The following is a 25,158-nucleotide window of genomic DNA, read 5'->3' on the forward strand; positions in this document are numbered from 1 at the left end:
AAGTATAGTATAAAGCCAGTATAGTTGCTTAGCAATATCAGCTATATAGCTCAGCGTATACATAGTGCGTTCCGGGGAGTTCGGCGTGGGTTCGGTTCTCACCTAAGTCGTTTCATTTGAGAATCCTATTTGAGCCGAACCTGACAGAACATAAAATGCTAATATTTTAATCGGTTCAAAATTGGTTTGCAATTCAGCTTCTGTTAATTAAACTGCGTGAACTAAGTATGAACACATTGTGAAAAAACACATAAATCACACAAATCAGGGTATGAACAAGCCCACTTTTTAACTTGATACGTGTAATGTTTTTGCTAATTCCGTGCAATAAAAAATTACTAAAATTCGCTGTTTATTGATTCTCTTGAATTAAACCGATTCTGTTTCCTGTTTATATAAGTTATAAAAAGTTATAAAAAAAGGCCAGAACACTACTACTACTACCCTGTAAAAGTTTAGGAGGAACGCGTTCTTTTTGTGATGGTTGCCAAAAACACTAATGAGGAAATATTGGTAAATACTGAAAACTTTGGAAAAGTTCGTACATTATTTGAAAAAATGGCTGTTTAGTTGTTTAGTTCAAGATTCAATGCGGAGCACAGATTATTAAATCAATCTCTGCTTTTCTTAATTACAAAGACCGACAAAAATTTACATCAAAATGTTCATGGTCACCCGTTCGTCCAACTTTTGGCAGGCAAAACCAATTTAAATTTTGTTTCATGATACAACATTTGCTGGCTCTTTTCCAGTTTCCCCCTTTCAAAATACCGAGTTTTATGTTTGTTTTACGTCTTATTACGGCTAAATGCGTGATGTTACGCTGTAGAGTATGAAGAAAAAATCTGTTCTCAGTTGTCAATTTGTTCACCACGCCAAATTTCATTGCATTGTGACAATGTTAAATAAGCTTTTCAAATTTGAATTTGAAAGGGGGGACTGGAATAGAGCCCATTTGTTAAAGTTCATTATCCCGTGTGAATCACATGCTTGTCACACGGTTTTTAATGGCAAAACAATTAGGGGTAGACTTGGTTAGTGCATCTTGGCTTTCAAGTGGGAGTTATTAAGGGAAATTTTGTGGCCGATAAAAGGTTGTTAACTGGACAGGATAATCTATCAAATTGAAGAAAAAAAACATCACTGAATTTTTAAATTTTTGTTTTGTTTTAATTCGTTTCATGTCTTCTCAGCTGCCAATATCTTGGCTTTTTTAAATTTCAACGCTTAACCCGGTTTTCAAACAGCACAAAAGTGAATTCTACTTCTAGTTTCCACAGACACAAGCTTTACATGTTTTATTTTTTTCTGTTAACATATAAAACCTGTCGCAAAACTCCTCGGACAATAGAACCCGAATCACTATCAAAATACTCAATCTTGGTGTTTAATGTAGTTTTCTAGACCAATTTATACAATTTTAAAGCTGTTTTGTAAAATCACAGCATAAAGTTGTTTTAAAAATTTTCGTACGGCAATCTGCATGAAATAAATTTGGTCTTGATCACGCTGACGCGTTTTATTGCAGTTTAGAATATCAAAAGTCATTTTAAAATGCTTTCTTAATATGAATTTTGTTAAAAAAATCAAAGGGGGGACTGGAAGAAAGCCGATACTATTTGCACCTTGGGACTTAAAAGTTACTTCTTGATTACGTTTTTGTTTGTAATTCCGGGCATGCATCAGAGATTTGTGAAAGAACTATGGCATAGTGTGTATTTTTCCGCCCAGTTGTAGATATGTTGAGAAAAACTGCTCTGACATCATTCATTTGGTCATGCTACGCTTCAAGTTCTTACGCTTCAAGTGTAGTTCTTCAAGCTTCAATTACTTCCCTGTTACCCGCAAACAAACAATATTTCTCCCCACTTGTTTTTTGAAGTTTTCTATTGATGACCCGGGTTGACCTCCATACACCGAAAATGCTTATCATACAATTCCATACATCAAGTGTGTGGGAAAATGCTTGTCATACAATTTTCATACAATTTCTAAAAAGGGTTGAAAACTGGTATAAACTCGTTTCTGTGGCTGTTTGATTCTAATAAAACAGTCTGGTGATAAAAACTGAGGTTTTCTTTTTTTTGAAAAAAATGCTTATCATACAATTCCCATATATGGAAAGTGTATGACTGGCATTTTTTTTTGATGGCGACACAAAGTAATTTTGAAAATTTGGCCCAAAAATTTTTTTGTTTTTTTTTTCAACCGCAAATCGAATTTCGTAAAAAAAAATTTTTGCATGCAAAATTGAATATTTTGTGTGCATAACGTAGTCCAGGATACGATAAAATTGGCTTTTATTTTCTTTTCACTTATATATTTTTTTCAAAAACGCGGAAAATTCCTATTTCTTCTGTATGGGGTGTTAATGTATGCCTTGATCAATGTCTGATAATTTGAAAATTCAAAAATTTAAAATAATCATCATTAAAAAATTCTGCCAAAAAATAAATGTTTGTTACTTTTTTTATATCAATTGTAAAAGACAGGCACATTCATGCCGTTTTCTATGCATTGTCAATGCAAGACCGGCCAACCTTTGGTGTTTTGAGTAACCAAGGTCTTTGTCAATTGTGTTCGGTTGCAACTACAACCGAAAATTTTTCAGAAACTAAATTTAGAAAGAAAAAATCAAAATTTTTGGTTTATGGAAAATCACGCTATCATACAATTTTCATATATGGAAAAATGCTTATCATAGAGTTTTCATACAATTTTCTGTACGTATGGAATTGTATGAAATTGTATGACAAGAAGTTTCTCATATATGGAAATTATATGATAAGAAGTTTTGGTCAACCCGGGGACATTGGTCGGTTTTTTCGGTGCTTCTTGCTGAGCAACCGACTCCTAGTTTTTCTATCATGTGACTGTCTGCTTCATGATAGCAACATTTGCTTCTGACACTGACAGTCTGAAATACTCTGTTAGACGTCTGCATCAGCCATCACTCATTCTGTGAACAGATTCCCTAGTTAAAGCATGCATGCTTGGAAATGTATTAAAACTCAGATAAACGAAAACTACTATAATTCCCGTTTATCATCTTAAATCTAAATTTAGTCCTCAGTTTTTTTTTGTGCTATCGTGCCATATTGTCTGAAGTGTCTTTTAGCCATATGCTACCAAAAACTGTTCAATGTATTGATGCATCTGATCTCATATGTTTTTAATATTTATAGCTTTTTCATTTTTTACTGGTACTTATCTTGAAGCGTTAAACATAAATGGAAGAATCCTCAATGCTTTGAATATGGTGCTTTGACTTCATTTTTTGACGAGAGACGACGCAGCTTCTTTTCATTTCCTAATGAAAAAACTATTCAAAGTTCTTTTGAAAAACGTTCTTTTCGCTCTTCAACGATTTGATGGCTATCTGTGCAATTAAAAACTCAGGTAAGATGAATTAAATTCACTAAGTTAGAATGAGGTTTAGATTAATATGAAACTCATCTACAAAAAATTGAAACTGATCTCGCCAAAATTTTACGCTTTTTCAGTCATCATGTTCAAATATAAAGGCGAGTCAGCTAAATGCGGTCTTTTTTATCCGACCCTTCCCAGAGAGTTGGAAGGAACTAAGGGGTAGGGTCCGTTTTTGAAATTTTTTTCTAGCCAAGTTTTACTACATCAAGGCAAACTCGTAGGTGTCGAGTGGTAGTCATGATTTTGATTTTAAAAAATCTTGAAAAAATTCTTTCAGTGCCGAGAAAAGTTGTAGTGCATTTTTCTGGTTTTCAGGCTCAATTTCTGAGTAGAAGCTGACCTCAAATTTTAAATTTCACTTTCAATTTTAGCTAGTAATACCACTCATTCTGTTTCACCCTAATCAGTATTTTTTCAAAAAAAATCAACAAGAATTTTGGGCAAAAAGAGGTTTAAGAAAGCTTTCATTGTAGTTACGGATTTCATGAGCTAATTGCTTCATTACACCATAAAACGAATCACTTAAAATATGAAAAAGTGAGATATTTAGCGACTAACGGAGAACTTTTTTTCGATCTTCGACAGTTTCAGATATCAGAATTCAGAAGGATGACTTTTTGAAGCTGCAGAAAATCTTACTAAATGATGAAACTCATGTCATCGTTTTAAAAATGATTTAAAAAGTGGATAGTCACTTTGTTGAGAGCATGTCTAATTGAATCACGCGAGTTTTTTCATCTTGTGATATTGGTCATACTGGTTTGAATGTACGTCACGGTTTTCAAGTTTTATTTGCCAATCAATAGCTCTGAAATTGAAAATGTCTAGTTTTCTTTCTTTTTGCCCTCAAAGCGGATTCAAATTTCAATTTATCAACCTAATCCGTCCCGTAAAAATCTCCTCTTTCAGTCATGTCAGACACAGCACGAGACGCCGTTACGGTAACACGTGAAAAATCAGGCGCGGCTCCTACGCACATATTCTACTTACTCCTATTTTTTAGTACTTTATTTCCCGGAAAATCAATAAGCCTCCCCTGGTTTTCCCTCCTCGTCCCTTCCTAAACAGGAAATAAAAACCATTTGAGGCCTTTCAATTAAATGCATTTTGATCAAATGGTCTTTTGGCACCCTTCGTTGATTTCAACTTTGAATCTGGTCAGCGTTTCCCTCAATTTCACTTGCCCGCTGGGATACTCTTACAATCATTTTCAATTAGCTAAAACGCAAGTTATTTGTTAAAACGCATAGCCTTATCAGTTATGTTTTCATTATGATCTTCCATACATGTTTTCGGTGAGTGAAAGTTTGAGAAAAAATATCTAAAAAATAGCATTTTTGATCGGATAATTGAGTTTGCAAAATAATGAGCCTACAGGCATTAGTTACATCTGAAAGATAATGACCATGTCATTACCAGCAAATGATGGGTTCGACCTGGTTACATATATCGTCTATTTTGTTTGAAGCTTTGATTGTATGCTTTGCCAGAACATTTTTGCAAAAAAAATCAACTGCATTATTAGATTTGCTCGCTGACACGTGAATGTAAATAAACTCCACGTGAATTCAAACCCAGTTATAAAAATACTTAAATGCAACATTCTGGTCTAGCAGCAGACACTCCTATTCCAATCATGTCAAAAATGCAACGACAACAAAGCACAGCAGAGCAAACCAGAGCACAAAAGTCCAAATATCACGAAACCTAGCCATTCTATTTTGAAATTATGGCATTACTAACAAATATAGAGCTGTTAATTTGTGTTTTTTAAAAATAACTTTTTTCAAAGTTAGGAAAAGAGCAAAAAACTAGTTTTCTTAAAAACTACCTAACCTGAATTGAACAACTGAACGAAGGGTAAGTACTCCACTACCCTGTGTGCTGCATAAACCCCTAGTCTAGTTTTATCTTACTCCACTTCCTACAGCCTTCAAAAAGTCTCTGGGGGCAATTTTGACACAAGTCTTAGGTTTGATTTTCGCTATCCTTCCAAATCTAAGATTTTTGAATTCAATCAAAATTACAGGTTGTGAGAAACCCTGCACGCAAAGTATGACCCTCGGAAAAGCCAAAGTTTTTAAAAAATTTTGACTTATCTCAGACACTATCACTTAAAATGAGATTTTGGGTTCAAGGGAAACAATAGCTTGTGGGAAGCTCCATGGTTTGAGAGTTGCTTCCCACAAGCTGTTTTGATTGTTTGACTGCTCTTTCAAACGTTTTATCTTTTCTCAAAAATTTTCCTCCCATTTGGGTTCAATGGAGAGAATGGGCCATGGGAAGCTCCCAGTATGAGCTGTTTTGTGCGAATTTTTGGCCCTCTGAAAATTCAAGTTTTTGACTCATTGACAGTTTTGTGATATTTTTGACCACTCTCGAAAACTACCCTCCAAATCATAAAATTTTGGCTTCAAAAAAAAAAAAACAGGGGGAGCGTGAAGCTCTTTTGCATAAGCGGCTGAGTACGCTTTTTATTCGGCTAAAACTAGGGTTCTCAGAAAAGTCTTATTTTTTTCTTACCGTTTTCTTGAAAAACTGCTGACTTTTCTCGAAAACAATCCTCTCGAATCTGAGACTTTGTCTTCAATCAAATCACTAGGTTTGGTGAAGCTACCGTATAAAAAAACTACGCCCAATTTTTACAAAAAAAAAATTTAACTTCTTCGGAAATGTCAAAACCTGTTTTTCGGAGTGTTTCTTGATAACTCTTCACAAGTCGCAAAAACTGTCATCCCAAACCTGAGATATTGGGTTTAAAAAAATGAGCTGAGTGAAGTTCCCTTCCCTCCTTTGAGCGCCGACGCCCATTTTTTTAAACAAAAATTTATATTTTTATGGCCTTCAGAAAAGTCAATGCTTTGTTTGGGCGTTTTTGAAACCTTTTGATTGTTACCGAGAACTACACGGCCGAATTTGATATCAAGGGTTTAATCGAGGCTACAGATTTTGAAAAGTTTCCGTGCATGAGCGGTTACGCCTTGAAGTCTCGAGGAAAAATGTATAGTAAAAACTTCAAATTCTCAATATTTTCATTCTTATTTTATTAGAGAAAAAACGGAGGTTTTGGGTAAAGCCCCTTTTTAAAGTTTTTTCATTCCGTATCGGTTTAATTAATACAAAAATTATCAAACAAGTAGCTCTAGTTCTGATATAAAATAAGTTGTTTATGATGTTAACAAAAACTGAGAGCGTTGACTTGGTTAGACTTGTCAATTCAATCAGGGATATGTTTAAAATGACAATTTTCATACTCTAAAAACTTTCCAAGTTTTGAATGTAAGCAAATTGTGGTTGTTTTTGTTAAGGCAAAATTCGACTTTTTAGTTTGCTTGAATTTTGACAACGTTTTATTACATCTTCTGAAACTTTTAGAAAACTCAGAGCTCGTAGCGAAAAGTGTTTTCACCTGTGGTGATTTTCCTGAATTTTGTCGAATTGATTGTTTTTATTAAGTTGGTGACGTTGAAATAGATTTTATGATTTTTGCTTTTTACATTGTGTCAGCCAAGGGTAAGATGATTTAGGGGTAAGGTGGTGAAGGGACTCCCGTCTCAAAGATTCGACCCCCTGCTAACCCAAAGGGTACCCTCTTTGATACTACTACTATTTTAAAACATTTTTTTTTGGCTGACCGATTTTAGTTTTTTCTAAACTTAGCTTTGAAAAAGTACTTTTTAAATTTTCAAATCCTTCAAATTTTCAATAGTTGCGAGTTGTTTGCGATCTGTCATTTTATTTTTCTCTCACTGTTCAATGTTCACCAAACAACTTTTAAAAAACGACTTTGGTTTTTCTCGCTGTGAGTTTTAGCGAGAACTTCCTCGCCTCCGAACAGAGAGAGAAGAGGTGTTAGCTCAACGGTCAGCCGGTTCAGCTCTCATATCTAGGAGCTGCTCCTATTCGGATCAAAGGACCACATTTCTACTTCGTCGTCTCTTTTCTCAGCGGGGTTGGAATAGGGTTTCTGGTTGATCGAAAACGTTTCGTTTCTGACGTAAATTAAGCTTAATTATTGCAATTAACAAGTCAACAAAGAATGAGGAACTACCAAAAATTAAAAGCATAAGTTAATGTCATAAAGTACGCAAAATTTACACGCAAATTTTATAATCAATTTTAATCAGCGACTAAAAAATGTGGTCATTGTTACGATCAGTCATTTTGACTTTCTATGCACACTGCTTTTTGTTCAGCAGCAAATTCAAAGGTCACGACCATGGTTGTGCTCGCTCTTAATTCTGGCGGGAACAACCTCGCCCCCTCAACAGAACAAAACGAAAAGAGGAAGAGCTCAATGTACGGTCTGTTCAGCTCTCCTGCTAAAGAATTGCTCTTGTCTGGGTCGGCGAAACCATCTTTCTGCCTCGTTTTGGTTCTGAGGTTGATCGGTTTTGAGTAGTTGGCTGATTGACAACATTTCGTTTCATACGTAAGCTAACCGTAATTATCGGATATTTCAAAACAATGAGGTATAAATATGCCATAAATTTTGGTACTTATAAGCAGAATTCAAGTCAAAACTTTGTAATTTTAAAACTATAATGCATAAGTTTCAAATCAGCACCGGAAAAACTATTGATATTTGTTTTTCATCAGTATTTGACTTTTTTCACACTGTTCTTCGTTCATCGGCAAATTACAACCTTGGTATTTCTCGCAATGGAATTGCAAGGATTCTTTAGGATGCTGTCTAAAGGATGCTTATGAGCAGTTAAAGATGCTGTCGAAGTTGACCCTTTTTTCAAAAAAGATGCTTTATCTCCGGGTGTGTTATTTTCTTTTTTTTTCACAGTAGGTAACGCAATTAATCATAGAAATATTTCGCGTAATATATTACCTTGAAGTCTACTGTGTTAGAAGTTAAATGAGATTTAAACATTTAAACAATTTAAACATTGAGCAGTGCCGACAAAAACGGTTTTGAAGTCTAACTTCGAGCAAGTAGAGAAAGTTTTCGAGCTAGATTTTGCCTAAATTGACCAAAAAAGTTTTTTCATTCTAGTAGTACAAAAAAAATAGGTTCAACGCCTGAGAATTGATCTCAAAGCTTTATTTAGTGCCCCCCTCTACTATAAGGTTCTGAAAAAAGCCTCTTCTGCAAAAAAATGGAAACAAATGTATTTTTTTGTTTTATTTTCATGTTTTACGTTCTATATTCATTTTACGAAGACAGTTTTTGTCAATTTTATCTAATTTACTTTCGATATAAGTTTTAGTTTTGTTACTATCATTCCCTGCTCAAATACCAACATCAATCGAAATAAAAATAAAGTGTTTTGTAGTTGTTTAGTGTCGTCGAAATACTCTGCGCTGCTGCCAGTTTTCCTAATTTATTTTTCTATTTTCCTAGTGTTTTAATTGCTTGTATTGAATTGCTTACAAAAAAATTTGGCTCCAGTGATTAAGAGTAATCAACATAGTGAAGACTATTATATAGGCCTTGCTGGTTTTTTTTTCAGGAAAAGTTTTAAAAGTCTCTAATAACTGCCGACGTGCATTCATGCATATTGATGCATTTTTGAATGCACTTAGGTATATATGCAGTTTTTGAGTTCAATTGAAATTCATCTGCTGAAAGTGACGTAAATAGCACTCTCCAAATACCAATGTGGAAATGCCCTGAAAAACGTGAACGATTTCCAGTTTCGAAAGTGGAATTTAATTTTCAGATTTCGAGTGGATTAAAAATTTTACCTGTTGATTCAGTTTTCTCAAGTTGGGTTAATATTATCAAAAAGTGCCCATCATAAATTGTTATAGAAACTCAAAGAGCTTAAAGGTCATCTTTATTTTTCTTTGAATTCGAAAGTTGAGATTTTTTCAAGAAAGCCAGTGTTTTTTATGTGCATTGCGTTCATTACTCTTTTCTAATATTCGATTGGGTATGTTTATAAAACATGTATGTGTCTTGTCTCGGTTCTCAGGTGGATCGATTTCCTTTAGCTGGTTTTTTGACACCTTTCGTTTCATATGTAAGTTAAGAGTAGTTGTCGGATATTTTTTCACACGAAAGAATAGCGAATTTTGAAAAATTTTCGCATTTGAAAGCAAAATCCAAAGTCAAAAAATACACAAAAAATGGAAAATTTCAAGTAACAATTTTAAATCGGTTTCTAAGAATTTAAGAATTTGTGAACTTTGTTTTTTTTTTAAATATTTTTTTCTCATTTTTCACTCACTGACTTTTTTACTGTATTCAGATATCGATCTTTGATCACCAAAAAAAAACAAAATTCAAGATCTTAGTTTTGCTCGATATTAATTCTAGCGAGATAATTCTCAACAGAAAAGAAGACAAGCTCGTTGGTCAGTAGGGTCAATTCTCCTGCCTAGAAACTGCTCTTGACCGTGTCGACGGATAGGTTTTGAGGTATATCGGTTTCGGGTAGCTGGCTGATTGACAACATTTCGTTTCATGCGTAAGTTAATTGTTATTGACTTACGTATGACTTGTTATTGACTTAAAAACAGATTTTTTGAATGTTTTTGTTTTCAAATTTTTTTTCCAATATTTTCTTGATTGTGTCTCCTAATTGGGCCAACCAAAAGCGCATTTAGGGGGTTGGGGCTAGGGCAGGCACCGCTTGTCAGGGATTTGACCTCCTGCCTACCCAAAGTGTCCTCTCTTTGATACAATTCTATAAGTTGTAGAATTGTTTTGGTTGACGGATCCTAGATTTTTTGGTTCACAACTTGTGGCACAATTTTCCAAAAAGTGCCACAAATTTGCAAAAAAACACCTACAATTGGCTTTTTTTAGTCAAAATACAGTTTTTATAGTGATTTGAGAAAGCTCCGAAAATTATTTTGGCCCACTTAAGTAAAAAGGTCGACAAAACTTTCTAAAAAAACTCGAAAATCCGCCCTCATCGAGAATATCCCAGATCCGCATCTGGTGCCGAGAACAAGAAAATTTTTTCTAGCAAAGTCTCTATGACACATAAAGTTTGAAACTAAGCTAGCTCGGTCACTTAAGTTTATTTTTTTTGTTTATTTTTTTTTTTTGAAAAACAGGTGGCACAAATAATTAAAAGAATAAATCGCGTGACATTTTTTGATAAAATTTACTTATTTTTAATTCGAACGGCACTAAAAATTTCTTTAAAAGTGTTCGGAGTAAAAAAAACGTTTTGAGATTCAGACTAATTTCGAGCAAGTAAAGCATTTTTATGAGCAAATTTTTGCATTTCACCTTCTAAATTAGACAAAAAATTTTCAGTCTAGTAGTGGAAATTTCCGATAAATTTAAGTGTTTGAAAGCAGAAATCAATCTAATAACACGAAAAAATTAAAACAGTAAGATATCAACTTTCAATCAGTGCCTGAAAAACTACATTTTCTTAAATTTTTGTTTCGACCAGTCTTTGACCTTTTTTTCACACACTGTTTTTTGTTCACCATCACTTTATTGCGTTTTGGCCAAGGAAATCTGGCCAGAAGACTGCAGTTTTTTTTTTGCGAAATTCACAAAGATAAAACTTGTATGGGCTCTTAAAAACAGTAAGCGTTGGTACTTGAATTAACTAACATTACGATCCTGGTTATATTTGCATAGTCGAGGATTTCCAAAAGTCGCTTAATTATACTTTGTATTAAGTAATTTATATCGCATTTTTGTTAACAGACAACGGTCTATTTAAAATTACTCGGTGAGAGCGTGTTTTGAGTTATAAGATTCCAAACAATACTCACGTTGTAAATCCAATTTGACATTTTTTTGTTTCAAGTATGCCCCCATCAAGAATACATTAGCACTTTAACATATAGAAGAAACAAGAAATGATGGTGGCTAACAACTTTCAAAAACCGTATTCAATTAACTGGAAATAACTCTAAAAATTTTGCGTTTTGCTTGCTTAGGAGTAATGAACGTAGTTATATAGGTCTTGATCATTTTTTTTGTTTTTTTTTCATGTCTTATAACATAAAATGTGCATTCATACATATTAATGCATTTGTGAATGCACTTCGGTATTTATGCACTTTTTGAGATAAACTGAAATTTATCTGCTGAAAGTTTTGTAAATAGCACTTTCCAATTACGAACGTGAAAATGGCGCAAAAAAACGTGAACGAGTTCTGTTTTTGAATATCGAATTTTTACTTTAGATTTCCAGCTGATTGAGAATTTTACATATTGATCCAGTTTGCTTTAGTTGGGTTATTGTTATCAAAAAAGCGCCAACCATAAATTGTTCTAAAAATTCAAAGAGCTTAAAGAGCATCTATTTTTTCTTTGAATATCAAAAATTGTAATTTTTTCAACAAAGTCAGTTTTTTTTCTGTTTACTTGCTTTCGTTACTCTTTTCCAACTGTCAGTTAGCTATGTTTTATGTGTTACGGAAAAACAATACATATGTGATTTGGATCTAAATTGTTTGAAATTTTTTGAAGCCTTTAGCTCTTATTCTCTTTTCAGGAGTTGTAAAATTTTGACCCATATATTACATCAATAGTTTAGAATGATTTCAAAAACTGCGAGCGTTGACTTGGTTTAGAACTGACGGTTCAACTAAAGCTATTTTCTTATTGGAATTTGACCTCCTGCCTACCCAAAGTGTCCTCTCTTTGATACAATTCTATAAGTTGTAGAATTGTTTTGGTTGACGGATCCTAGATTTTTTGGTTCACAACTTGTGGCACAATTTTCCAAAAAGTGCCACAAATTTGCAAAAAAACACCTACAATTGGCTTTTTTTAGTCAAAATACAGTTTTTATAGTGATTTGAGAAAGCTCCGAAAATTATTTTGGTCCACTTAAGTAAAAAGGTCGACAAAACTTTCTAAAAAAACTCGAAAATCCGCCCTCATCGAGAATATCCCAGATCCGCACCTGGTGCCGAGAACAAGAAAATTTTTTCTAGCAAAGTCTCTATGACACATAAAGTTTGAAACTAAGCTAGCTCGGTCACTTAAGTTTATTTTTTTTGTTTATTTTTTTCTTTAGAAAAACAGGTGGCACAAATAATTAAAAGAATAAATTGCGTGACATTTTTTGATAAAATTTACTTATTTTTAATTCGAACGGCACTAAAAATTTCTTTAAAAGTGTTCGGAGTAAAAAAAACGTTTTGAGATTCAGACTAATTTCGAGCAAGTAAAGCAACTTTATGAGCAAATTTTTGCATTACACCTTCTAAATTAGACAAAAAATTTTCAGTCTAGTAGTGATAAAAAATTTTTATTCGGTAAAATTGGAGTGGAAGCTTTATGTAGCGCTCATCTGGCATTAAAAATTTGGAAATCTCGAAAGAAATTATACTGCGAAAAAATTTTGTCTTTTATTTTGTGTTCTTTTATTTCTACTTCGTTCGCGTTATATGCTTTTGTAAATACTTTTCATCACTTTTCGCACAAAAAATGTTATCAAATAAAAAATTTAAATTTTTATCACAGTTTTTTGTGAATTTGATCGGAACGTTCTGCGCTGCTACCAAATATTCTTATTCATTTTTCAATTTTTGCAATTTTTGCATCGGAACGTTCTGCGCTGCTTATAAAAGAAACTGGGCGTTTTCTGTATAACAAATGTCAGCTTTTTTTGTGCGGATTTTTAAAAAATAAAGTAAATAGGGCTCTCAAAAGAACAGAGTGCAATACGGTTCACATAAACAGGAAACGTTTTTTAAAAAATGGAAAGTAGTGGGATAATCATATATATGCAACCATATCAACAAACAAACCATTGAGATATGAGACGAAATTTTGCGTCAGTTTTTGGTATACATTTAATTTACTACAGGTTGTAGTAAAACTTAGCATTCAGAAAGCTACTTCTTTCTAGCTACTCTTAAACAATAAATAACCCCTCAAACATTTATAGGGCCAAGTGTGTGTATTCAGTGCTTCAAACTAAATTCAATTAAAACTTTATCAAGCCCCCACACACTTTAGTTTAGAAAAGCGAAGACTCGAAAACTTGTTTAGACTTTTGCACGGTCAGTTAACTGGGTTTTCGTTTAATTTAAGCATGAATATGCGGATTGATTCACCCCGTAATTCCTGTCTCGAGGCACACCTAGTCTGACACTTTCTCATTCATATTTACCCATTTTGCGGTTTTGGGTTGCTTACCGCGCGGCCTTGTTAAAATCAAAAAGGTAAGTCGCACATTTTTGTTTGAAGAGTTTACACGAGCAGTTGAGCAATCACCCACATTGAAGTCGGAAAAAATTTTCGATTTCAGTTTTTTTAATTATCTTTTTCGTAGCCGTTGAATAATAGAAAACTTGTTGAAATTTGAGTTTTTTGGCGGATATAGTCTAAAACTACTTTTATACCTGGTCATGAATCCTTCTTTCTAAATCGAACTGGAAATATCATTACAGGGATTTTAAATGAAGAGGACTTTTTTCAAGAACAGGTTTTGGCAAAACAGGTTGTTCCATACAAAACTTTTTGGCTCTTTACCGCTTACCCCCCCTCACTACATTTCAAATTGAGTTTCAAAAAACTAGTTCAACAATTTTAGAACTAACGTAATGAAAACTTGCACGGTGAACAAAGTCACTGATGTGAACACATTGTTCTTCATACCTTACATTGTAACATTACGCGATTAGCTATAATAACAAACATCTAAGAAACACTGAAATGTGGGGGGAAAGTGGAAAAAAGCTGTTTATTTCACAAGTCCGAAATTTTTCAAAGCTCTCCTTGGTGAACGTATTATTGCTTCAATCAGGTAATAGTTGGGAATAGGATAACCTTTTTTGTTAACTTTTATGCATGTTCTTTGAAAATTGAACACTTTTTATTGACGGAGACTCTTAGCTAAGAAAAGTTGCTTAGTGGGCTCAAACAGCTATACACCTGATATTGAATAATCGTTAAGCCAATGGTGCCAATAAACCGTACCAATAGAGCGTCTCTGAAACTAGGATGACTGGGCTAGACTGCAATAAATACTTACGACTGACCAAACATATCGTTGGCGAGCCTCAAAATTGAAGGTTATCATAAAGCCGTATTATAGCCAAAAGTCTGTTGAAAATAAGCAATTTTTTTTAATACATTTATTAATTGAACATTTTAAGTGCACGGTCTTGGCAAGCAAAGGCCGTCTGCTTCGCTTCGCTCCGTTGCGCTTTATCAGTAACGAGAGGCCAAGTATTTTATTAGCAAGGAAAGGAGTAGACGCATGAATCAGTGTTCGCCCTTTTTTTTTCGACTATCCGCGCATACCTTCAACACTTGAATTTAGAAAAAATAACGGCACGAATTTGATATGTTCCTCTTATACAAATACTTGAAAAACACCAAACTAATTTAGTTCCAGACTTCGAGAGTCTCGCCACGAACTGTTTAGTCGCGACTTGATTTCGAGTCGGAAAACTATTAGTCGGAAAACAATTTTGACCGCAATATTGTTTTCAAAAGTTATCAAAAAACATTTTTTGGGTAGAGGGAGTAGCGGGATGAGGGGGTGGTAAAATTCTGTTTTCAGAGAGCTGATTCAACAAACTATTTAAAGACATCATCGGCCACCAATAAAGTCTGAATCAGATAGCTGTCTGGATTGAGAGTAAATCTAGCTGTTAATCTGGAAACTTATTGTTTTTGGATTTTCAACAAAAAGCAGTCGGAAGTATTTAAAAGAACAGTCGGAAATTGTTTGGCAATGCAGTAACACAAAAAGAAAAATAATAAACTACGAAACAATTCATTTATAAAAAAAAGCTCAGAATCAAAATTATTTTTGTCGTGTAGTTTGTGTTTTGTTTCCAATGCATTCAAATAAAAATCATTTGATAAACAATGTAAGAAGACTTCTTAGATTAAAAGAAACGCGCAGCGAAGGGGGATGAAAACTCGATGACATTAGGACTCTGGAATGGTAAATGTATTGATTTGTTGCCAAAGTCACAACCCTCACAGGGTTTGAAAGACGAAAGCAACGTCGCAGCAAAGTACCCATTGAAGAATAACAATGGCCAACTCGATGTTGAACTCACTTACGAATCCTAGTCACTGGGCGCTTCACACAAATAAGTCAAACGCTATGTCGCCATTCGATGAATAGTTGAGAATGCACATAGTCTCGCTCTAACTTAACGAAATCAACACATCATTGTATAAATCTGAAATCTTGACACGATCACTCGACACTATCACTCAACACGATCTGGATACGCGAGACCCACTTCTGGAGTGCGAGCAGTTGTACCCCTTCTTTCTCCACGAACACAACGACTCCTCAACACGAGCAACTGTTTCTTTCTTCTCGTCACGCAACCACTGCTTCTAAAGAATCTACTGCAAGAATCAAAAACTTTCTCCATCAATCGTTCACAACGAGAAACATGAAACCTAACAACTCTCTAAACCCCGGATGGGTGGAACCAACTTAAAACTAATATTTATATCCTATTATATTATTGATAAAATTATATCTACAAAATACTTACTAAGCAATCATGATCCATAACTAACACTTACAATAAATTGTGAGGCTGAACCTATTGTAAGTTTCAGCCAAAACAGAATTAATCTAACATAGCAAGCAGTTGCTCTTCTCCAGAACAGTTCCTGATATCTTATCTTGCAAATGGCCTTAATTAAAAAAAAACGCCGGGTTGAAGGATCTTAACTTGGTCTATTTGAGTGGAGGATGTTAACTGGATTCTAAAGATCACTTTCGTTAGATCAATCAGCCGGTTTTTGAGAGGCATAAATTATAGTAGTAAACGCATTCTGCAATGTTTTAATTTTTGATTTTTTAAACCTCAATGAAATGCTCAAAAAATGTGAAAAAGCCAAATGTTGAAGAAAGTCCATGAAATTTATTACTTTTTTGGGATCTTGTCAACTATTCCCCTCCATCCCCCTATTGCAATAGGGGGGGTGGGGGGGGGGGGGGTGGGGGGTGGAGGGATGAATAGTTAACAAGGTACAAAATTCGTATATGCTTAACTGTTCACTTTATTCGAATGTTACAAAATTGGCATGCGAACTAATTAGTTCATGACAAACTAATTCTTTTTTTGGCTCTTTTTCCTTCCCCACTGCAAATTTTTACAAGCAACATGTTTGCTCTAATTGTTCGATTGTAACGAAAACTGACATACGGACTAAGTAGGTTATGGCAAACATATTTGGTCTTCATAATTAACCTTGCGAAACCACTCGTTACACCATAAAAATTATGTTCGTGTGATGTGGGGGGAAAAGAAAAGAGCCCCTTTTTATAGTTTTTTATAGTTTTATAGGGGGGATGTTCCTTACAAGGTACCATATGGGGGGGACAGGGGGGAATAGTTAACAAGATCCCAGTTTTGTATTTTTTAAGATAACTTTCGGCTTGAAGTCCCTATTTTTACGAATCGGCTTGAAGATCCGTCGGCTTGATGTACGGCACCCATATTTGCTCAACTGTTATTCGTCTATTTGAATATCGTACGTCCGACCGTCTGTCTCGCTGTCTGTTTCTTAGACAACAAGTTACGCAATAAAATAGTCATCGTTCCAAATAAGGAAATTTTAAACATCGTACATGCTTCACAAATACATTTGCACGTAAAAAGTTCAGTTAAAAAGTTTTTTCATGCATTTGCGTTGTGGTTTGAAACAAAAGAACAAAACAAACCCTTTGTCCTTGCAAACTCGTAGAAACACAAAAACGCCCACGCGCGTTAAGTCAGTCCTATGATTAAAAGAAAAAGAACGTGCTCATATAGTTGAGTGGTTCATGTAATTAAGTTTAAAGTTACACGCATAACAACAGAACATCAAAAATCGAAGTTTAAAATACGAGATTTACGTAATCTCTTATATTTTTGCTCAGTTATTCTCTTGTACGTGTCTTACTACGATTACGTTAAACTGTTAACACTTCAGATATCAGAAGAAAATGGCTTAAAATTCTTGTAATGAGAATTTTTGTTTGTTTAGAATGAACGATAACCGATCGAAGTTGGCGCAAGTATCGTGTGTATAATTTTGCTTTTTATCCAAACTTTATTGATTTGTTTATTTTTCCTTCTTTAATTCATATTCGTTATCATTATTTGTTGGAAATGAGTCATCAAATTAGATCGTCTTTTATTTTGATTTGCTTACTTGGGACGTTAAGCCCGATTTTTTTGGCCGCAGCTACCCAGCCAAGAGGTGTAAATTACATTTCGCGCAGCCAAACATTGCAAAGAACAGACGCATTCCATTCCTACGATTACGAACCGATAGCCACCACTAGTTTGAAATCAGCCGTACATGGGTTATACGAAAGCGACACGAAAACTTCTTTCGAATCCATGAAAAATGTGCTCGAGAGTATCGAGCCTTATTTAGCAACAATGTCCCCCAATTCCACTGGTAATTATCCCACTTTCAGCGACTGGGGCTTGAACATTGCCTCGCTTCAGTACACCCAAAAAGCCTTTTCTGGCAAGACGGGTTTGCCGTGTTTAGAGCGAATTGACACGGGTGACGAACTCGTTTACAAAGTTACCCCAATTTTCGACGATGAAACGGATCATAACAAGGAACCCGCTACGTTCTCCGTTGTCGATATAGACGCTTCGAAGGAACCTAACCACAGGTTTTTAAACAAAGAAGACCACATAGAAATTGTTTCCAGAGTTTTGGCGTACAAATGGATTTTCACCGGAGATACCCACGGCATACCTTTCCACAAAGTAAGGTTTGGTCACAAATCGAATTTGGACATCGAGGTAATTAAAGAAAGCAAGTTCGAAAAGTCAGCCAAAATGCAATGTGTCCAATGGGAAGATGACGCGGCGTCTTGGAAGACTTCGACAGAGTACTGTCACGTGATCGAATCTACCGATGATTGGACTGAGTGTTACTGTTACGACTTGAGAGAAATGTCGCGGAAAGCGATAGCTGTCGGACTCGTTGGGACTCCTAAGAAGCAACTGCCGATCGCTTTGCCACTCAAGGAGGCTCCTGAGATGTCTCTGGATCCCGTATTGACAAAACAGACATCACCTGAGAGAGAAAGTACGTCGGATAAAACGTTAACACAGATTAACCCTAAAGAGTCCGCAAATCTTAGTCCGTCGAAAGAAGAACAGGAATCGGAAGGTGAAAATTCTGAAATTCAGGTTTTGGAACCCAAGTTTGATGGAAAATTGCATCGCAAGTTCGATACCAAAGAAACGATTCCTCTGTTCACCAAAATAACAGAATACGTTTCGAAGTCAATCAAAGACAAAGCTGAGCTGATCACAGGCATTGAACAGCTGAATGACAGAATGTATAGTTATTTGCTTGAAGAGCACACGGATGTTTACGGAATCAAGGCTACTGGAACTGCTTTCGACCACGAAGTCAGTCCGGAAGGTGTTCGATTCCCGCCTGTTGTAAAAAGTGCTGGAGGACTTCTGATGTCGCGCAAGTTTCTGAGCAATTTCCAATTTCTGTAATTAGCCCTTTGAAATTTTCTATCTAAATAAAAATTCTTTTAGCAAAGCACACACAATCCTTGATAATGAAAATGACTTTTTTTGAAACTGACTCGTGTAGTCGCTGTGAAACTCGGATGTGCAGATCTGTGATCTCCGCTAAAGGTAAGATTTTGGTATAAAAGGAGGTTGTCCACTTTTTGGTGTATAATTTCAGTTTTCCGACAAGTTTTGACGTCATAATGCATAGTTCTTGTAATTGTAATACACACTATCAAGTGTTTTTTTTACATGCTTGAAGGACCGGTGAATTCCCATAGGTTCCAATATTCATAGGTTCCAAAATCAAAAATCAGTCGCATAAGTTCCAAAATTTATCTTCTTGAATTCTGATTGGCTGAAATTTGAGCCAACGAATTTATGGATCGATTGTTTACTGTTCAACCAGCATAAACTCAAGCTGCATAATAGTGACCGCCGCAGCCGCGCCAACGTGTTGCGAGCTTGCCACCAAAGGGTAGGACTCTATACGAAATTTAGAGCCGGTTATCGCCGCAAAGCGGCGACGCGCGCCCACCTGCGACCTTAAACCGAGACTCGGCTAATTTAGTCTTTTGACCAATTGAAAAGATTTGGAACTTATGCGACTGCTTTTTTATTTTGGAACCTATGGGACTGATTTTTTATTTTGGAACCTATGAATACGCACCGAAGGACCGAATGCTTGAAATTTATTTAAGCTTACTTTCAGCCAATCAGAATTGAGTATTCAAAATCTCAAAGTAAATCGTGAAAATCTCAAAGTAAGAAAATAAATCTAGGCCATTAGTGTTAATACTGACCGATTAGATAATAAGCAGATAAGTTTTCAAGACTGAAAAAATCTTATGATTTTGACCTCATTAATCTTGATTATTATCTGAATAATATTGCGGTTGTAACCAGCAATTTGTAATATTTTTGATTATTTTCCACTGATTTAATACATTTTCTGTTAATATTGACTTCGATTTTGTGAGAAAGCCATTTAGCCAATCGAAACGCTTAGCGATTTTGATTGATTGAAAATTTTCAAGCATTCGGTCCTGCAAGCATGAGAACCCTCCCCTTTTTTACATAGGTGCGAAGAAGTTATTCGCAAAATCTTACAAAAAACCGGATGGCAAAAATGGAAAAACAGATGATTTAGTATAAATCTGACTGATGAAGAAAAAAGGAAAATAAACTTCATTAGCTGGAGTAGAGATAAAAAAACATTATTTTTTTGTTCGAATAATCTTCATTTACACAACACACCAACTTCACCGTAAATAATGTTATCGCTTGCGATTTGCTTGAAGTTTTCATTTCCTCAACGCGAGCTATTGTTTCAGAAGACATATCGAACGAAAAGAATCAAGTCAATCAGTGTTGGTCCTTTAATAACACAGTACGTTTTAAACATGTCTTAAACACTGTTTAAAACGTCTGTCAGAAATAGCGTGTTTTTTTTCTCGTGTCATAAATGACGTCATAACAAACCGGCCTCCGATATGTGCTTGAGATTACTTGCACTTGTTCCCACCTCGGCCGGCCTCGAAATATTTTTATCGACGATGGGAATGGTTGAAGACGGAAAAAAACAACTTGGACAGTGCAAAAACTGCAAAACTTCCATTTGGTATGCGTGCTCTTAATGATTGAATTTCATTATTGAACGTTTTTGCTCAGTTTTTAATTTTGACATTTTAAACATTAATGACGTTATAAACGTTTAAAACGTTTTAAACGCCCTTTTTCCAAAAATTACATAAATCGACCAACACTGAAGTCAATTGAAGCTTGCATAAAATTTTTCAGTTGAACGTAAACAAGACGAAAAATCATTGTCGAAAGTTTCAAAGTTATGTTGTAAATATTTTGTAATTTTTGTTAGTTCTAATCGCAAATCTGATATACAATCAATTATAATCGAGCCATAAATAAGCAGAAAGTTCCTATCACATTGTACTGAATGAAAATGGGAAAAAATTGCAGTTACGAATTGAAAAAAAAATTAGGCCAGAAAAACCGCTCGTACATGCGCTTTGATGACAAATTGTGTAGAAACAGCAAATAGAGGCGGTTAAGCTTATGAAAGCTTATTGGAAAGTAAGTGTTAATGAAAACTACAAAAAATTGGAAAACATAACAGGGATAGCCGGTTGCTGTGCTAGTAGCACTGAATGTTCCCACAATGATGCAAGCTAAGAAAGTCGAAGGTCAAGAAAAAATAAAAGTTTCTGCTATTCTTTTTAAGTACAGGGTGACTGAATTCGGAGAAAACGCAAACTAGAGAAGTAAAGTATTAATAGGTAAAATAACGTTGAAAATGTAGCCGAATTGAATTGAATAGCCAAGTTAAAACTTCCTTCAAAATATATTTTTTCTCAAATATGCTAATATAAAACTTGCTTAAAAATTCATAATTGTTTAACCCTAGTGATAGTTAGATGTTCTAGAATAAAAAACAGTATTTTTTAACAAAATTGATTGCAATTTTTTTATCTGCATCATTGTAAATTTATCCGGTTAAACAATTCAACTGGAAGATTTTTTTCGTCAAAGGTTGTGTGAAATTCAAGCTGAATTGAATTGGGAAGTCAGCCAATTTCATCTGACGTCAAAGTCAAATTTTACCCAAATTAGTAGATAACCGAAAAAATTCAGATCTGTTTTTTCTCGACACAGAGTATTCGAATCACGATTAATTAGGTTAAAATGGTATCGCACCAAACCGCCTTAGTTTTCTTTGAGGAAGTCAAAATTGACTGGAGAAAAAGGACCTTGGACTCCCCTCCCTGACGTCATGCTTTTAATTTGGCCATTTTGATATAAATAGTTATGTAACTCACCTTAACATGAAACTGGAACTCAAACTTATTTTCATTTAACTGTTAACATTGATAACTTGCTATGACTTGCTCCGATGGATGACATAGGCTTTAGAGGAATACGGTTGACTCAAGCATCCCTCAATGCAAGATATGCGTAATCTCTCGAAATTTTTAAAACAGTAAGAAAAACTACAGTTGAAAAGCCGTTATGCTCGCAAAACTGTTCGTTTGTAATTACCTAGTCAGAAACTGATCAGAAAAAAAAGCAGTTGAAGCCAAATGAAATGAGGCTGTTACGTGATTTTGAGTATCTCGATGAAATGATTTAGAAAAACTAAACCTAATAGAACAAATTATTCCATATTTTCATTTGACTGTTTAATTCGCTCCAGAAACAAGCATTCGAAATTGCGAAAGTGAGCCGACGTACTTTTGGAAAAAAACTTCGCAATTGAACGAAATCAACTAGAGAAACTTATTAAATTGTGTCTTTTTAGAGAGACATGTACTCCGAGGGGTAGCCGTTTGTGACCCCCAATGGTATACATTATTGGAGCCAGATGTCGTCATAAAGTGACACAATCCCTGACGTACAATAACAGGAAAAAAATCAAAGCCCAATCAACCTCTATCAGCGGACTTTCCTTGAACCTCAACGCCAGGAATCCCCTCAAGGTAGTCCAGAATCTGTTCAAAAATCAAGGCGTACTTCGACAACGCAAAGATATTATCATCTGGCACCATATTACCAATAATAGCATCACCGCCCACTCAAGCAACTATTGTCTAAATCGAGACATATACCGACCCCTTAGTCCTCGCAAACTTGCTAGGACTCTCGAAAACCTCAAGAAAAAATACAGTATTAAAGCAGTTGTGTACACCCGAAGGCAAGGTACTCCAGGCCTCTCAATCGCTTTGTGAGATAATGGAATTCTGATCCTAGAAGTACAGAAAAATCTGCTCCTGAGAAAAGAAAAAAGAAATCCCGAGCTTCTATGCGAACTTAACCGAATCCACCCCCAAACAGCATTTGACCATCAACTGGTTTCAAGATTTCTGCGCAACAGTCATAACTTACGTGGACTTATTCGCAAGAAACGATCAAATAAGAAGACGATAAACAAAGCACAGAAAGACAGACAAAAAAAAGAGAGGGGAAACCAGTCGAAAGAAAAACCAGGAAGAGAAGGAAAGCCAAAAAAACCTGAGTAAGAGTAAATTTTTCTCTTTTTCCTGTGAAACCGGAGGTGAGAAACCTTAGAATCGCGGAATAGAATAGAATTTCGTTTGTGCTTTCTCACATCCTGTTTGGGCCAGTGAATCCGGAGGTGAAAAACCTTGGATTCACGGTTCTAAGCAGCAGTTTTCTCTTTTTCTAGACCCAGTGAATCCGGAGGTGAAAAACCTTGGAGTCGAGGTTGTGGAAAATCTATTTTCTCGAGACATTTGCAATCAAACTCAGTGAATCCGGAGGTCAACAACCTTGGAATCGCGGATTGTGTGGAAATGCCTCCTCTTTCCTCTACCGAAAATTGCAAAACTTGCACCAGAAATTTTGGTAAACGTGAATAACCTTCTTTTGTACAGCATGCGGCGATACAATGCACATGACCACAGCGTGTACAGGCATGTCCCATGTAGCCACAATGGGCTTCCACGAAATTAGTCAGAACGTGCTCCTCTTGTGCAACCAATGTGTACAGATGAACAAACGCGACAGCATAATTGATAGACTCGCAAGCAGTAAAGAACAGGAAACGCTATAAGAAAATGAACTCAAAATGAAAGAGACTTTAGTCGCAATCAAGGAAAAACTCGAACAGTTCGGAGATATAAAAAGTCAACTGCAAAGCGTACAATCTGAAGTGAAAAAAACAGGTCACGAACTTCGCTGAAAAAGTGAAAGAAAAACCCACAAAAGCAACAACTACCCCCAAAAAGGAAAGTTATGATGGGATAAGGCTTCTAGCAATACCTGAACCAAATGGGTCGAGCGCCCGGGAACGACTAGAGAAAGATTTAGACAAAGTTAAGAAACTCGTTGACTTCTTGGAAATAGATTGCGTGATTGAAGATGCAAAACGGGTGGGCAATTATGACCAATCAAAAACCAGAACTCTTGTAATAAAGCTTGTCAACGAACACCATCGTCGACTCATACTACTATCAGCCCGCAAACTAGCTTCATTTGCAAAAGAAGTATATATGAACAAAATTCAACCCGCATGAACAAAAACTGGAAAACAATGCCCTCAAATTGAGACGACATCTAATTCAGAACGAAAATATAAGCTCGAAAGATCTTCGAATCCGGAACTTAAAGCTAGAGAAAAAAAGAAAAAGATCAATGGTAAAATGTTGAAATTGTAGACACTGAAGCAAGCAATAAATGACTATACACTGACTCAAACAGAAATTTAAAACTCTTAACCTTCAATGTTAGGAGCATACTGGAACTAGAAAGGAGAATGAAATTTGCAAACGCGATAACCACAAGCGACTATGACATTATATGCATAACCAAAACATGGCTCACTCGAGAAGTTCCAGATGTGGTCTTGTTTCTTCCTAACTACAATATTTACAGAAGGGATCGTGAGATTATCCGCAAATCATGGCGGAGTGCTAATTGCTATCCGAGGGTTAGCTCACAAACGAATACTTCTGGAAACTAAATTTGATTGCGTCTTAGTACAAGTCTACAACTCAAGCGACTCAATACTGATATGCTGTGTATACACTCCACCCAAGCAGAGTCCCTTTCGAATGCCTACTCAGGATTTTAAAAACTTTCTTGAAACCCTTGATAAAATTAAAACCGCTCAAAACTGCAGCAGCATTATCATCTTTAGCGATATAAACTTGCAAGAAACAACATGGGAAGTTTTAGCCTCTGAAGACGAGTATGAATCGGCGCTACTAGAAAAACTGGAGGACATGAGCTTCTACCAAGCACTACCAAATAGAAATGGAAGAAATCTAGACATTTTTCTTACCCAACTACCAGAAACCGTTGAACACTCATGTATCGATAGCGAAATTGAAACAAGTTTCTCCACATCTGAAAAAAAGTGCTCTGACCACTACTCTTTCCGAACAGTGTTTTCGTTTGAATTTAAACGAACCAGGTCGTCACCTAAGAAAATGTTAGCTTTCAAAAAAGCTAACTGGGAGCAAATGAACATGTACATATCAGAACATCCCTTCATTCCATACTGCTTTAGCAATATTGTTGAACTAGTGAAACAATGGTACATATGGTTACAAAAAGTTATTTTCGAAAAAGTACCAAGAGTCACGGCACATCGATCTGGATCAGCCCATCCACATCACATATAATTAAGAAAATTGCCACCATGAGAAAGAAACACGAAAAAAACCGGAAAACTGGTCGTGCTTATCAAAATAAAGAAAAATGAAAGGAACCTCAGAAACGAGATGTTGAACGACCAAACTGTTTACGAAGAAAAATTTGTTTCAAGCAGAAGAATGTCTTTTCTGCAGA

At 35.4% G+C, this 25,158-nt stretch overlaps 1 protein-coding gene across 3 annotated transcripts in view; it reads left to right on the forward strand.

Moving 5' to 3' along the window:
- Positions 1-3,154: 3,154 nt before the first annotated feature.
- LOC134841317 (uncharacterized) overlaps positions 3,155-25,158 on the forward strand; it is a 37,986-nt gene continuing 15,982 nt past the window's right edge. The window contains exons 1-2 of one of the 3 annotated variants that reach the window (XM_063857218.1): positions 3,155-3,399; positions 17,324-18,812. In XM_063857218.1, coding sequence (XP_063713288.1) covers positions 17,449-18,812 — 1,364 coding nt within the window. In that variant the 5' untranslated portion in view covers positions 3,155-3,399; positions 17,324-17,448. Of the gene's footprint in view, positions 3,400-4,176; positions 4,725-13,110; positions 13,534-17,323; positions 18,813-25,158 lie in introns of those variants that run through there. The other 2 variants (XM_063857219.1, XM_063857217.1) reach the window with 2 other exon arrangements.

This window comes from Symsagittifera roscoffensis, chromosome 3 (genome assembly GCF_963678635.1).
Source record: "Symsagittifera roscoffensis chromosome 3, txSymRosc1.1, whole genome shotgun sequence".
NCBI classification, from domain to species: domain Eukaryota; kingdom Metazoa; phylum Xenacoelomorpha; order Acoela; family Convolutidae; genus Symsagittifera; species Symsagittifera roscoffensis.